This window comes from Anomalospiza imberbis, chromosome 1 (assembly GCF_031753505.1).
Source record: "Anomalospiza imberbis isolate Cuckoo-Finch-1a 21T00152 chromosome 1, ASM3175350v1, whole genome shotgun sequence".
NCBI lineage: Eukaryota > Metazoa > Chordata > Aves > Passeriformes > Viduidae > Anomalospiza > Anomalospiza imberbis.
The window spans coordinates 4,686,877-4,701,778 of record NC_089681.1 but is presented as its reverse complement, the minus strand read 5'-3'; the positions used below and the strand labels follow the sequence as shown (position 1 = coordinate 4,701,778).

At 47.0% G+C, this 14,902-nt stretch overlaps 2 protein-coding genes across 13 annotated transcripts in view; one reads left to right on the top strand and one right to left on the bottom strand.

Annotated features, from left to right (window-relative positions):
- Positions 1-6,295, bottom strand: part of TRAPPC9 (trafficking protein particle complex subunit 9) — a 444,584-nt gene extending 438,289 nt beyond the window's left edge. For 8 of the 12 annotated variants that reach the window (XM_068180193.1, XM_068180236.1, XM_068180251.1 and 5 more), the window contains exons 1-2: positions 6,102-6,223; positions 3,893-4,493 (exon numbers count right to left, since the gene is read on the bottom strand). In XM_068180193.1, coding sequence (XP_068036294.1) covers positions 3,893-4,476 — 584 coding nt within the window. In that variant the 5' untranslated portion in view covers positions 4,477-4,493; positions 6,102-6,223. Of the gene's footprint in view, positions 1-3,892; positions 4,497-6,101 lie in introns of all 12 variants that reach the window. The other 4 variants (XM_068180203.1, XM_068180211.1, XM_068180227.1 and 1 more) reach the window with 4 other exon arrangements.
- A 4,245-nt stretch (positions 6,296-10,540) lies between these two features.
- Positions 10,541-12,505, top strand: CHRAC1 (chromatin accessibility complex subunit 1). The gene is made up of 3 exons (XM_068180155.1): positions 10,541-10,806; positions 11,400-11,526; positions 12,288-12,505. The coding sequence occupies exons 1-3, from the start codon at positions 10,669-10,671 to the stop codon at positions 12,431-12,433; spliced, it is 411 nt and encodes a 136-aa protein (XP_068036256.1). The 5' UTR covers positions 10,541-10,668; the 3' UTR covers positions 12,434-12,505.
- The last annotated feature ends 2,397 nt before the right edge of the window (positions 12,506-14,902 follow it).

The following is a 14,902-nucleotide window of genomic DNA, read 5'->3' as shown; positions in this document are numbered from 1 at the left end:
ACCCAACAACAAACTCACAGGGCAGTATGAGAGAAGAAGGGGGGGGGGAAACAGAAAGGAACAAAACAGAAATTAGAAAGACAGAGAACAGAAAGAAAATTAACATACACATACTGAGATCATCAACTTTGATAAATCAGTGCACAAATCCCAGCTATGACACATCTATAAACAGGACCCTACATCCTCATCCCTCCAGGACATTAAATGATGCCACTATTAAAAAAGAAAGAACCTAAGACACAAACTGATATAAACAACATTAAAATGATCTTATCCAAGTGGATTTAGAATCATACCCAAGTATGTTTATTTTTAGCTGAAAACAGAAATAAAATAGAAAACTTAAAACAAACGGGATTTTCAGTATTTCTGGCACAGATGTTTCCTAGTTTTTAGTTTGTAGGAGGTTTCTATCATCATGAGAACATGTGTTTCCATTGTTCTTCATCAATCTCACAGCCTCTACAAATAACTATCAAGTGCAACTGATTTCAGAAACTTTTTTCAACTATCCTCAGCAGCCCTGTGACCACATAAATATTTTATCCAATTTACAGCTGAAGAAGCAGAAATAAATCAATTTGCTAAAATCCCTTCTTGGCTGAATGCTCCAGGAATTAAACCAAGCCTCCCAGTCCTACAATGTCTGTTTAACAGGACAACCTTTCTTCAAAACATTTTAGGACTTAACCCATTATGTTTCAAACACATAGTTTTCTACCAGCTAAAAAAATTTCTTCTACACACAAAATTCAGTGAGTTTGTGTACGTTGTCATCTCAGTCAGCTCTGGGAATGTGCCTCTTCTGCTCATTACACAAACAACTTGCAAAAGACAAAGACCATCCTCACTTTTCCCATGAATTACCCTATTTGAAATAATAATTCATCTTCCTAATTTATGAACTTTGCATCTTAAAAGAAGCCAATCACTTTACTTCCATGGCAGTTATCATGCAACCAAGCTAATGAGTGTCTTCTAACTAGGTGAGGGAGATGATCAGGTTTATATATAAAGCCCTGATCATCACATAAGTATTAACCTTAATATTTGACCATAAAATACTTGGAGAAGAATATCTTTTAAGATACAAACTATGATCAATAGTTTTAATTAGTCTCCAAATCATGTGATCAGAATTATGCAGCCCATGTAAATTCTTAGCATATTTTCCCTCAATCTATCATCCCAATAGCTCCAGGTTACAGCTGCAGCACACATTTAATTACACCTTTGCTACACACTGCCATTTAACTTCAATTTTAGAAGTTATAGGAAAAGATGTTTGTTTATCCTAAGTAGGTATCCACAATTACAGCAGCAGAGATACACCCTCCGTTACAAGAACAGAGTGTGTCTTCTCTGCCATCTATTTAACAGAGAACATTTGTGTTTTCAAATAATTGATTACATACTGACTGGGACATCAGGGTACATTATATACAAAATTTGCAAACAGACAAAAAGTATATAGAAAAGATCAAGGGACTTTCTTTGCCTTTAACCCTTTAGAAATTTTCATCTGCTCTAGAAGAAGCTGCTTCATTTGCCTCAATATCTAAATGTTTTTATTTCTTTCTGTAAAATCATTATGCTGACAGACTCAAAACCAACAAGGTAGCAAAAGCTGTTCTACCAGATGCATCCACTTCCTCCATTCAAACAACCTTGAGCCCTCCCAGAACAGAATTACACATCCAATCTTGCAAAAACAGAAACTGGTCTCTATTGAAGAAGGTCCTTCCTAGCCCTGTCTCTCCCTGGTATGCAGTGCTTTCCCTTAATTAGTCAATCTGTCACTACAGAAGGGAATGTGCTAAAATAAAATCCTGTGAACTGTAAATCAAGCACCAAAAAACTCACAAATAATAAAATGGAATGTTACTATCACCAGCTCACATCCAAAGACTTTGGCCTGGAAGTGTAAGTTAGTTTAATAAACTGATCTGAGTTCAACCTTATTCCATGGACCTGAGTTTGTGTTTTAGAACAGAGGGCAGAGATGTATCAGGCTACATGAAAGGTACCTAGAAAGGCTCCTATGCAGAGAAGCCAGAAATAGATTTTCTTTCAGCTTTCTGAAGTTTTAATGTATAAACCCTAAGTTTTATAACAATCAGAAATACTAACTCCACAGCAAAATAGAACTGAAGAACTTTCTTACTATTGAAGTGAATATTTAACACCTTCTCCTTGAGCAGTTTGGTGCAGCAAACATTTCAAGTACATCCATTGATCCAGACTTACTGAGAACCTGTTTGGTATTCAAACCTCCCAGCAAGGGTGTGTGCAGAGCTGAGCCAGTGATTAACTCTGGATAAACCCCTGTGTCTGCACACAGGGACACACACCTTCCATTCTGCAAAGAACTGAAGCACCACACTGAATCTGTTTGAACTTCTCACTGCAACAGCATCAAATACCTGCTTGGAGATGTGTGGGCACACATTCTGCTGTCACTCCAGCTCCCCACCAGCTCAGAACTTCACAAGGAGTATTTCCCACTAGTAACAACACAGCCATTGCTCAGAAGTAAGTCATTCATCTAAGAAACCAATTTCCAAATCACAATTTTTCAGAAGACACAACCGAACAGCAGAATTTATTCTGAGATTCTTGGCCAACAATTATAACTTTCTACCTATTTGGAACAGGAAATTTTGATTACATTCAGCCAAATTTTATTCAAACTGAGTAAAAGACAAGATTGTAAAAAGGCTTGTCCAGTCTTCTCAACTTTACCACCCACATGCAAAAAGTAATTCATATTGATAACTGAACAATAGTGCAGGGACAAACAGGGACCAACAAGTCACAGGCAGTTCAAGTGCTCAGCAAAGAGGAGCAGGGCACTGGGGTACTGATGGTCCTTTCAAGCCACCACAGATAATTTAACAAAAGACTGCAAACTAATTAGAAACCTGAAATGCTTTCTTCCTGTTTCCAAGGCCAGGACCAACTATGCAGGCAGAGCTGATTAATTTGATCTAAAAGCTTCACAAAATTGCCTGGACACCTCTGAACTTTTACACACAATAAAAACCTCTGCTGGTATTCCTACAGTACAACACAGATATGAACACCACTATTTCCACTCACACAGCCTGAGTTTTCACAGGACTTCCCCACCTCTGCCAGGACAAAAGGTGGATGCTATCCCCTGGATTTGACTGCAAACAGCAGAGTCAAACAGATTTTGTACCTGCCTGTAGCTATCAAGCCAGAATTACTTATCCCCTGCACAGGAACAATGCAACACTCAAATCTGACAGATGAGTATGCAAATGAGGAGGAAGGAAAAACAGGGGGAATAAAACTCTAACCTGCAAAAAAACAAACAGGTAGCAAAACAAGACAGGTAAAAAGCAATAACAAATAATTACATTAAACAAAGAAGGACAGGGAAAGATGCTGGACTTCATCACCAAAATAAACAGTCACTGTCTCATAGAATGAAAAAGTAGACAGAGGTTTAAAGGGAAAAAATACAGTAAGTGTCATTAGTCAAATACTACTCAACATGACATAGAAAGAGTTTCATTGATGCCAAATGAATTTTTTTATTAATACTGTATATCTATAAAACACTGAAAGTTTTCCAGAAAAAAGTCTCATTACAGCAGAATCTGTCAAACCACTCCTGTGACTTCTTCCTGCTATTTTGATGAGCTTCATCAATTAAATGTACATATAAAACAAGCTCAGAACATCAAATACGGTGAGACTACACGTTAAATTCTCTTAAAACTACAGCAAGCAAACACAGAAAGATCAGGGCACAGCCTCTGCTGGAACAAGGCTCACCTTGTCCTTTCTAATAGGCTTATCCTAAAGGCTGGCAAGTGCCACAGATCTGTTTTTTTAAGAGCTGACAAAAGTAGCTGCTTACCTACTATCGGTGTCCAGACCTACAAAATCCTTCTTCTCAAAAGGAACACAGAGCAGAGGGATCTTGTCTCCAGACTTATCAGTGGCTCTGTCAAGACGCTTGGACTCCAGCACTATGAAGAGAGACTCGATAAAATCTTCTATTCTCTTCTCCACAGTTTCACACTCATCATAACTGGGATAAAACGCCACATCTGTGCGGGGCTGCTCTGCAATCTCTCCTTGAAGCCCAAAGACAAACAACCGGGAATCATAGAGAGTAGAGCCATACATTTCCTTCTGAAGATGGAATTTTTCAAAAGTCTGAGGCCATTCCTTTGCTGAAGAGCACTCTGTGATAGTGATCAGCCCCACGACTTTGCGGTGTGTCTGAAAATCCCCCCACTCGTTGTTCTCTGGGGGATAATGGTGCCTGTATCGGATGTAGAGCACTCGCTGCGAGTCGCGCACGTTAACCTGGCTCACGGCCGAAATCCGCTTGTAGATCCTGAAAAAGCTCTCTTCAGGTACAATGCCAATGGGCTGAACCACGACCAGGAGGGTCTGATGATCCTCAGCACACTGCATGTAGTCAGGAACACTCATTTTGCATCAACTGCAGGCTAGTAAAAGAAAAACGCATATTATTTTTTTAACCTTCAGAAGTACACGGGGTTGCTGAATCAAACCAGGGCTTCAATGCTAAACACTTCTGCAGCCTGAATTTATCTGCTACAATACCACTGTTTGTTTCAATATTTTACTAAATCTTCAACCATGCAACCTACTGATGTTACACTGTGCACAAGGAGTACTTTTAGTCACTTATCAAACAAAAACCTGTAAATAAGGGCTTTCCAAGTGAATCATACTCCCTGTACAGCTACACAAGCCAGCTCACACAAGTCTCTACCACAGCCACTGGGCAGAAACACCAGCTCAGGAGAGCCTGTCACACTCAGGCTCTTCAGTCCCATTTTCTTGGGGAAATATGCAAAATTGTGTGTGGCGAGATGTAAACAGGCACCAAATCAGGATCACCAAACTTTACACACCTGTCAATGCTCACACATGGCCAAGCAGAGGAAAATCAGAAATAGAATATCTATTTTTGAGGAAAAGTGAAGTCTTGCTTTCTCAAAATACACATAGGTAAGGACCAGGCAATGTTTTCTGCCTTTACATTTAAGTATTTAGAGTCCCTTTTCTCCTGAGCTCTCTAAAACCGATTACTACAGCTGAGTCTTGAATGAAGATGCATATCCCTAAGTCCTTTCATGTCTGAGACCTCCGGGACACCACAGATTCCCTTCATGAACTTCAGCTCCAAAGTCCTGAACCGTAAATGCCACCAAAAAAACACAAACAAAACCCCCTATCTCCACAAAAACAAACACACGGACAAACCAAACTAAACCAAACCAAACGCAGCCCAGCTTCAGACTTGACACCATTGGTTTTACAAGCAGAACGACGAGTTCCGAGCCCACGGGGACACAGGTGACAGAGGAACAGCTGTCTTGAGGAAACGGACTCCTCAGAACTATGGACTGTAGCTCCCTTCTCCCACCGCACTGCCCGGGGTCTGCCCAGCAGCCCCATTCCCAGGGTGCAGCCCCATTCCCAGGGTGCAGCCCCATTCCCAGGGTGCAGCCCCATTCCCAGGGTGCAGCCCCATTCCCAGGGTGCAGCCCCACTCCCAGGGTGCAGCCCCACTCCCAGGGTGCAGCCCCACTCCCAGGGTGCAGCCCCATTCCCAGGGTGCAGCCCCACTCCCAGGGTGCAGCCCCATTCCCAGGGTGCAGCCCCATTCCCAGGGTGCAGCCCCACTCCCAGGGCAGCAGCACCGTCCTGACACCTCCCCCAGCAGAGGCCGCAGCGGGTGGGAGCTCTCCCCTTTCCCTGTCCCCGGGCATACGCCACTTTGGGCCGGCAAGTCCAGCAGGGAAAATAAACAAAACTGCAGAAGAGCGAAGCGCAGCGGAGGCGCGGCAGAGGCGCACACGCCGCTGAGCCCCGTCAGGGGCAGCGAAAGGCGCGGGGGAGCTGCTCTGGGGGAGCGGCTGCCGGGTGGTAACCGGGGAAGGGGCACTGACAGCCCGGACAGGAGCCGGTCTTTGGGCAGCGGGGGCAGGCGGTAACCGGGAAGGGGGCACTCACAGCCGGGACAGGAACCGCTCTAGGACAGGGGGACGCGGCTGCCGGGCGGTAAGCGGGGAAGCGGCACTCACAGCCGGGACGGGGGACGCGGCTGCCGGGCGATAACCGGGTGAGCGGCACTCACAGCCGGGACGGGGGACGCGGCTGCTGGGCGATAACCGGGTGAGCGGCACTCACAGCCGGGACGGGGTACGCGGCTGCCGGGCGGTAAGCGGGTGAGCGGCACTCACAGCCGGGACAGGAGCCGCCCCGCTGCCGCCGGAACTGACGGCAATGGCCGCTCCGCCCCGCCCCGCCCCGCATGCGCGGCGGGCCATGGCGGGAGAGTCGTGAGGGGAGCGCGGCGATTCCCCGCTGTCGGTCGCGGTGCTGCCCCCGGGACTTCCACGGGGACTGGAAGCCTCTGCCTGTGAACACGAGGCATTGCTCCAAGAGGAACGCAAAACAGGAGTGGATGGATGACTGATTCACCCTGGGCAGTGTATTCCAATGCCTGACCACCCGAACAGTAAAAAAAAATTCTTTCTAATATCTAATCTGCATGTCCCCTCTCTCAGTTTAAGTCAGTTTCCGCTGGTCCTCACACCGTTGGCACAGCAAAAGATGCTGGCCCCAGCTCACTACAAGCTCCTCTGAGGTAGTTGTAGAGAGCGATGAGGTCCTCCCTGAGCCTCCTCGAGAAAAGGGAGATCTTCTTCTGAGAGGATTTCTCAGTCATGTAGCTTAAATGGCAAAAGTTTGAAAACTCTGGAAGTAGAAAAACTCCCAAAATATGAGCCTTGTACGAGAGTTCAGGTGGATTTCTGGTGGAGGGTGTGGGAACCTTAATGATGTAGTGAGGCAAAGTGTGAGATGCTGCACCTGGATGACCAAACCCCAGTATCAACACAGGCTGGGGAATAAATGGATTGAGAGCAGCCCCACCAAGAAGGACTTGGGGGTGCTGGTGGATGAGAGGCTGGACGTGAGCTGGCCATGTGTGCACTTGCATGCAGAAAGCCAAACATGCCCTGTGTTGATCCCACAGTGTGGGCAACAGGTGAGGGAGGGGATTCTGACCCTCTGCTCCGATCTGGTGAGACCTCGCCTGTAATGCTTCATCCAGGTCTGGAATCCCCAGCACAAGAAACTTCTTGGAGCAGATCCAGAGGAAGCCATGGAAATCAGAAGGCTGAAGTGCCCCTCCTGTGGAATCAGCCTGTGAGAGTTTGGGTTTCTCAGCCTGGAGAAGGGTCCAGGGACATCTTATTGCAGCCTTTCATAAGGGGCCATGTCATGACTTAAAGCAGTGGCACTCCAACAAAATAACTTCAATAGAACTCAGAGTGTTTGAAAAATTTGGATGAACAATTGCATTTAGGTAGAATCATAGAATCATTTAGGTTGGAAAAGACCCTTAATACCATCAAGTCCAATCTAGTCCTGCCAAGGCCACCTCTAAACCATGTCCCTAAGAGCCCCATCTACACGGCTTTTACATCCCTCATGGGACGCTGATTCAACCACTTCCCTAGGCAGATGGTACCAATGCTTGACAATCCTTTTGGTGGAGAAATTTTTCCTAATATCCAGTCTAAACTTCCCCTGGCACAACTTGAGGCCATTTCCTCTTGTACTGTCACTTGTTACTTGGAAGAAGATACTAACTCTCACCTGGCCACAACCTCTTTTCAGGTCTCCTCAGCCACTGTGGCACAAACTGTGGGCTGTAGGCAGGTCTCTCTGCTCCTCTCGCGTTTCCCCAATTTGGGAGACTTGAAGAAAAATAACACCATAAAAGGAACTGAACAAGATTTAGCCTTGACCTTCAGTTATCTTCCAAAAAATGGACATTTCCCAGAGGGAAAGGAGCTGGAGAGATGGCAGCACAAGCTGGCCTCAGAGTCTCAGACAGAAGCTGACCAAGCCCAACAGCAGCACAGCCATAGGGCCAGAGAGGGATGGGGAGTGCTCAGCCCGGTCACTCACAGCCTCCCTTTTCTCCTGCCAGGGCCAGCTCCTGCTCCCTTTGTCCCTTCTCTGGGAGAGGAGACAGTGGCTCACAGAGGCAACTACACCTGGCCAAGCTCTCAGCTGGCAGAGGGGAAAAGAGCGGCTCTGAGGAGCTCAGAGGGTCCTTCACCTGTGCCTTCCCACCACCAAGCACAATACCCTCAGAAATCCTGGTAGTTTGATGAAGGTTCATTTGTATATTGAAATTTCTTTCTCATGAAAGACCCCAGTAGTATTTTTAAGAAATTCACTGCTGGAGTAATGTCAGCTGTCTCCACAAGATGTCACAAGACAGTAAGGATCAAGAAAGAAACCAATCCTTCCCGACATCCAGGCAGCATCCCAAGATATTTGTGCTTCCTTTCAGATATACACACAGTGGCCTCACATAAGATGTAATCTCAAGAGAATTATACAGCCTAAGAGATACAGATTATCTGCAATAGCTAACCATAAATTATGTCCCCAAGTACAGTAATTTTGGAATTTATCATATACTGTTGCTATACTTGCACTTCCAACTGCTCATGATGCTATATTTTATTAATAAATCAGGATCATCTATAGCCTTGGCCTTATGTACTGGGCAAATTCTGTATAAGATAGTAACATTCAGTCAATAAACTCCCTGTGTTTTCCATTTTAATGATTCTTCATGGGTACAGTCCTTTCTCCCCTAAATTCCAGGTGAATTATTTTTGTGTATTCTGAAAAAGCTCCTGCTTTTCTCTCTCATATTGAGATAATTTAGTGGCCTTAGCAGATTTCTTACCAATACAAAGCATCAGGCATGTTGTTTGTAAAGCATATTGGAAACTTTTGGATTGAAACCATTAATGAATTGATGCAAACGACGTGTCATCACTTCTGGAAGTGCTCGCTCACCCTGCAGCTCTTACCCAAACAGGCACAGGCAAACTTCTGGAGCAAACATTCCCAGCATCAAAACCCCAGCCACAAGCATGTTACAACTTCCCTATGCAGCAGTCCCACAGTGTAAATGTGCGGAATGTGTTAATAATGAAGATGCAGCCACATCATCACTTCATAGTTTACACGTGCCCTCCACACCTCCCCCACAGCTCTGACAAATGTCAGGATGACCAGACACATTCCCTGGGACTGTACTACAGCTGCAGAGGTGTTGAGCAGCCTGTAATTACAGTTTGGGTTAACAACTTTGTAGGCAGTGGCCTGTAATCGGGATACACACAGGAGATGCCCAGTTGCCATTAAGAACAAGCTCCCCAGCCTCCTGTGCTAGCCTGGAGCTGAGGAGCCATGATGAGAGGTGAGGAAGGGGAAGCCCCAGGGCTGCTCCTGCCTGTGCTGGGGCAGCAGGAATCCGCCCAGGTGGGAAGAGTGACTGGAAAGCACTGGAGCTGCTAAGCACAAAATGACCTGGTGGAAAAGGACCTGGAAGTGCTGGTTGACAGCAGCTGAGCCAGGGTGTGCCCAGGTAGCCAAGGAGGCCAGTGGCCTCCTGGCTTTCTGTGTCAGCACTAGTGTGGCCAGCAGGACCAGGGCAGTGACTGTCCCTCTGTGCTGGGAACTGGGGAGGCCACACCTCGAGTGCTGTGTGCAGTTCTGGGCCCATCAATTTAGGAAGGGCACTGAGGTGCTGGAGCATGTCCAGAGATGGGACACAAAGCTGCTGAAGGGGCTGGAGCACAAGTCTGATAAGGAGCAGCTGAGGGAGCTGAGGCTGTTTAGCCTGGAGAAAAGGAGGCTCAGGGGTGTGACCTTATCGCTCTACAGCCACCCGGTGATCGGTCACAGGTTGGACTCGATGATCTCAGAGACCTTTTCCAGCCTACTTGATTCTCTGATTCTATGAAAGGACTTGCAGCCGCCGGAGCCTCAGCGCGCCCGGGTACCCTCGGGCCCGCTGTCCGCCCGGCGGGGAGGAGAGAGCCGGCGGGGCCGGGGGTGCTGCAGCGAGCGCGTCCTGGAGGCGGGTCCCGGTGCTGTAGGGAGCTGCAGTCCCGGTGCTGTAGGGAGCTGCAGTCCCGGCTGCGGGCCGGTCCCGGTGCTGTAGGGAGCTGCAGTCCCGGCTGCGGGCCGGTCCCGGTGCTGTAGGGAGCTGCAGTCCCGGCTGGAGGCGGGTCCCGGTGCTGTAGGGAGCTGCAGTCCCGGCTGCGGGCGGGTCCCGGTGCTGTAAGGAGCTGCAGTCCCGGCTGCGGGCGGGTCCCGGTGCTGTAAGGAGCTGCAGTCCCGGCTGCGGGCGGGTCCCGGTGCTGTAGGGAGCTGTAGTCCCGGCTGCGGGCGGGTCCCCGTATTGCAGGGAGCTGCAGTCCCGGCTGCGGGCGGGTCCCGGTGCTGTAGGGAGCTGTAGTCCCGGCTGCGGGCGGGTCCCGGTGCTGTAGGGAGCTGTAGTCCCGGCTGCGGGCGAGTCCCGGTGCTGTAGGGAGCTGTAGTCCCGGCTGCGGGCGGGTCCAGGTGCTGTAGGGAGCTGCAGTCCCGGCTGCGGGCGGGTCCCGGTGCTGTAGGGAGCTGTAGTCCCGGCTGCGGGCGGGTCCCCGTATTGCAGGGAGCTGCAGTCCCGGCTGCGGGCGGGTCCCGGTGCTGTAGGGAGCTGTAGTCCCGGCAGCCGCCGCCTACAGCTCCCGGCGGGCCGTGCCCTCGCTGCCGCGGGGACGGGCTGAGATGGCGGCGGCGCGGCTGAGCGGCACCGAGAACCGTCTGGTGTCGCTGCCCCTGTCGCGGATCCGCGTCATCATGAAGAGCTCCCCGGAGGTCTCCAGCATCAACCAGGACGCGCTGTTCCTCACCGCCAAGGCCACGGTACCGGCTCGCCCTGCCCTTGCCCGGCTGAGGGGCCTGTGCCTTCGGAGCGCTCCCGCGGCCCCGGGCCGGGCTCCCGCTTCCCTTCTCTGTCTGCATCCCGAGGCGGAGCTGACCTTAAAACTGCCCCGAGTGTAGAATCATAGAATGGCTTGTGTTGGAAGGAACCTTAAAGAATATCTATTTCCAAAACCCTGCCACGGCCAGGGACACCTTCCACTGTCCCAGGTTGCTCCAAGCTCCGGCCAGCCTGGCCTTGGGCATTTCTAGGGATGGGGTGGCCACAGCTTCTCTGGGCAACCTGTGCCAGGGCCTCACCACCCTCGCAGGGAAGAATTTCTTCCTAATATCTGATCTAAACCTACTTTCTGTCAGTTTGATGCCATTCCCCCTTGCCCTGTCACTACATGCACTTGTAAATAGTCTTTCTCCATCTTTCCTGTAGACTGCCTTCAGGTATTGAAATGTAATGAGTGTCTGCACTGAGTGCCCAGTGTATGTGCAGTTAAATATGGTGCTTCTGCCTTTAGATAGGGATCAGTGATATATGTGAATTCTTATTCTGACTACACAGTTTTCTTTTCATTTTTTAGGAGCTTTTTGTTCAGTATTTGGCTACATACTCCTACAAACACGGCAGAGGGAAGGAGAAGAATGCTCTGACTTACACTGACCTGTCTCATACAGCAGAAGAGTGTGAGACCTTTCAGTTCCTTGCAGGTATTGATAACACAAGGGTAAATCCCTTTGGAAAATGAAATCTTGCTCTTTATGCTCTGTTTTGTGAGGACCCAATTCTCCTACAGGTCATTGATCTCTTGGTTAGCATTTAACTGGAACTCATGAATTACTTTCCTAAAAAAGTAGTTTCCTAAACTATTTCTCTGTGAATAGGAATTGTTCTGCTGCCTCTAAATTACACAGTTATACTGTATACAGTTCTCAGGATATTGCCTTAAGCATTTCCTAAATTTCAGCAATTCCATCTGAAAGCTTTCAGCCTGTGAAAGAACATCATTGCACATCTTTAGGTAAGACATTATGTGGACCAAAAATGACACATAGGAATCTATAAGTTTGAGAAAAGAAGCTTCATCATATGGTCCCTCTATGCTTCTACACACACACAAACATGTTTTTATTGACACTTGGATTTTATATCAGTGGCTCATTGGATCTAAGGCAGTTGGGCACTCTGTTTACATCAAATAATTCACATCAGCAGACAGTAAAAGTTGCCAGTAATCAGTCACAAAATAGAGTCCTTATCTTCAGTTACTTTTACCATAAATGGGTAGCTCCCTCCTACTCTTACAGCAGTGTGTGGGTCAGGCTGACTTACCTGGTTATTCACCTAAGGTTTGTTAAAAATATTAATACTTCTTTTTGACTTAATTTCTTTAGTGATTTGGATGCAACAGTATTAATGAGGCAATACAAGTATTCAAACTGACTAAAAAGGCAATAATTCTGCCTTTCAGATATCTTGCCAAAGAAGATCCTAGCTAGCAAATACCTAAAAATGCTTGAAAAAGAGAAGCGAGATGGAGAAATGAGGGAAGACGATGATGAGGCTGAGGAGGAAGAGGATGAAGATGAAGCTGTTGGTGGTGGTGTTGGATCTTAAGGCCAATGGAGAATTGTTTCACAGTTGATCCATTTTCTATTGTATAAAGGAAGCTATTTTTGTGACTGAGAATCCAGATGCTGGATGTATTTATACACTGAGCCATCTGCTTTTGCTTTAAGTTTAGAAATTTAACTTTATACTCATTGGAGAATGGAATTCTTCCCTCAGAAACACAGTGGGCTAGGAGGAGACACTGCAAACCTGACAGCAGAGCTTGGTCAGATGATTTGAAATGACTTTGTCAGACAATCATTACCCAAATTTAAAATTTCTTACTGGCAGCTTTCAGTTCAAAAGCTCCAAAAGTGGACCAAGTCCATTAAAAAGGTCTTTAAAAACAGCCATGTGGGCACCTAAACGGGATAGGAGGAGATCTATCCCAAGGGCTAATGGTGGTTCTGTAGCTGTGATGGTAAATGGGGTAGAAAATTATGTACATATGTGCATCCAGAACCCTCTTCTTGAATGAACTCCACTTCTGCAGTTTCTCTTGCCAAAATGCACATTGAAGTCTGTTAATTGCGGGTTCTTGAGAAAGAGCAGCTCCTTTACCATGTGAGTGACAGAGATGGATTTTTCATGTGGTTTTGGTTTGCTTTTCTTTTTTTTTTTATACAGAAATGGCAGCCGTCCTGTGTAGAACTTTACATTCAACTTTTTAAAATAAATGTTTTTTATGAAAACTTGACAATGGATGCAGAACTTCCTGTAGTTCTCTTTCCAGTTTCAGTCACACACATCATCAGTGTGGCAGTGTCAGAGAGAGAAGAGACCAAGATCTGTCCCCAGGGGTGAAAAATGCCCCTGGTGAGCACAGGAATGTTAACAGGGAATAAGAACCTCCCACTCCAAAGAAGTTGGGCAGCAAATCAGCCAGGAATTTGTCTCGAGCAACACCCTAATTTGGAGGGCATGGTAAAGAGTTACCAGAAGTGAACAGCTGAACAGTTTCTCTTGGGTTGAAGGCACAACCACACTCAGCTTCTCTTAAAACTTAGCAGGGAGCTCCAGCATATCCACAATCCAGCACATTCCATATTCTAAGAAAGCCAAATGGAGCTTAGGCAGGTAGGGTCAGGGACTAGCTCAGGGCAGAGCTACTGAGCCACAGCAGAAATGCTCCTGCTATTTTACCAGATCAGAGGATGCTGCACTGTAAAAAATGTTCCTGAAATAAATTGCCATAAATGAAAATCATATTGTACCAGGAATTCTGCAGTGAGTGCTGAGTGGGGCTGGATCCCTGGGGAAATTCCCAAATGGGTAAAGGCAGAACTAAACTATTGTTCCAAGAGTTGGTTTGTGCTTTTTTTTTTTAATATTATTAAAAGTGCATGGAGCTGTGTGGAAAATTGAGTGTGGAATGCTGTTTGAGGGGAGGGGCTGCCAGTTTTTTGGGAAGCAAAAAAAGCCACCAGCACAAAATTGCACAGTGAATCTCTGGCAGAAACAGGGATGAGGGCAACAAGCAAATACCTGAACCATGGATGGGTCACAACCAAAGAGAGGAACATCCTGAAACAGCTCTGGCAGGGCTCTGACCACAGCCCCATCCCCACCCCTGCACCCTGGGGAGAGGAGGCAGGAGAGGGAGGGGGAGAAGGGACTGGGAAAAGGTCCACCTAATTTGTTCAGTAAATTATATAATTTTCCCTCCAGTCATATCTGTTTTGCCCATCACAGCAACTTTTCAGTGACCTCGAGTCTGTACCTCAGCCCTTGAGTTTTTTCATCCTGTTTCCTCCCTTTGTGCAAACTGCATCATTTAACAGGAACTTCCTCAAAAGTGACCAGGTATCTTGACCTGTTTAAGGCGTTGAGGGATTTTAGGCAGTGGAACACAGGCCAGGGGACACTTTTGGATTCATTATTATTATTACAGACTCATTTCTGTCTTCTTCCCCCCACAACACCAGCTTGTGAGACCCTTCCCTACCCAGCCAATGCTGCTCAAAGGACATGAAATTTACTAAACTTGTTAAAATGACTGAAGAACTATGGTTACTAAGTGTAAATCACCACATTTCATCCCTCTTAGAAGTTTCCTGTGGGACCATGAACATATTCTGTGAATTCCTGAGCCCAGAAGAATGTGCACACCCTTCTGGATTCATTCAGCCAGAATCCTCGATGGGGACTTCAGAGCTGCCAAAATTTGCCACAGCCCTCTCCAAGGCCCTGCAGCTGCCAAAGCTTGTTGCCATCAAACCAGTGAACGGTTATTTGTTTTCCCCAAGAGCCTGACACAGAGCAAAACCTCGTCCAATTCAAAGTGGTGTTTCAAAACACAAGGGAAAACATAAAAGGAAGAGACAGCTCTGAGAGTATTTCTTATTACTGAGAAAAACCAATCTGTGTTTGCAGGGTTGGGCTCCCAAAGGAAGCTCCTTGGCATCCTTGCAATTCTGTTGGATGCTTTATAGTCACCACCAGGTGCTACATTTTCTTCATTTAAAAAGTGATCAC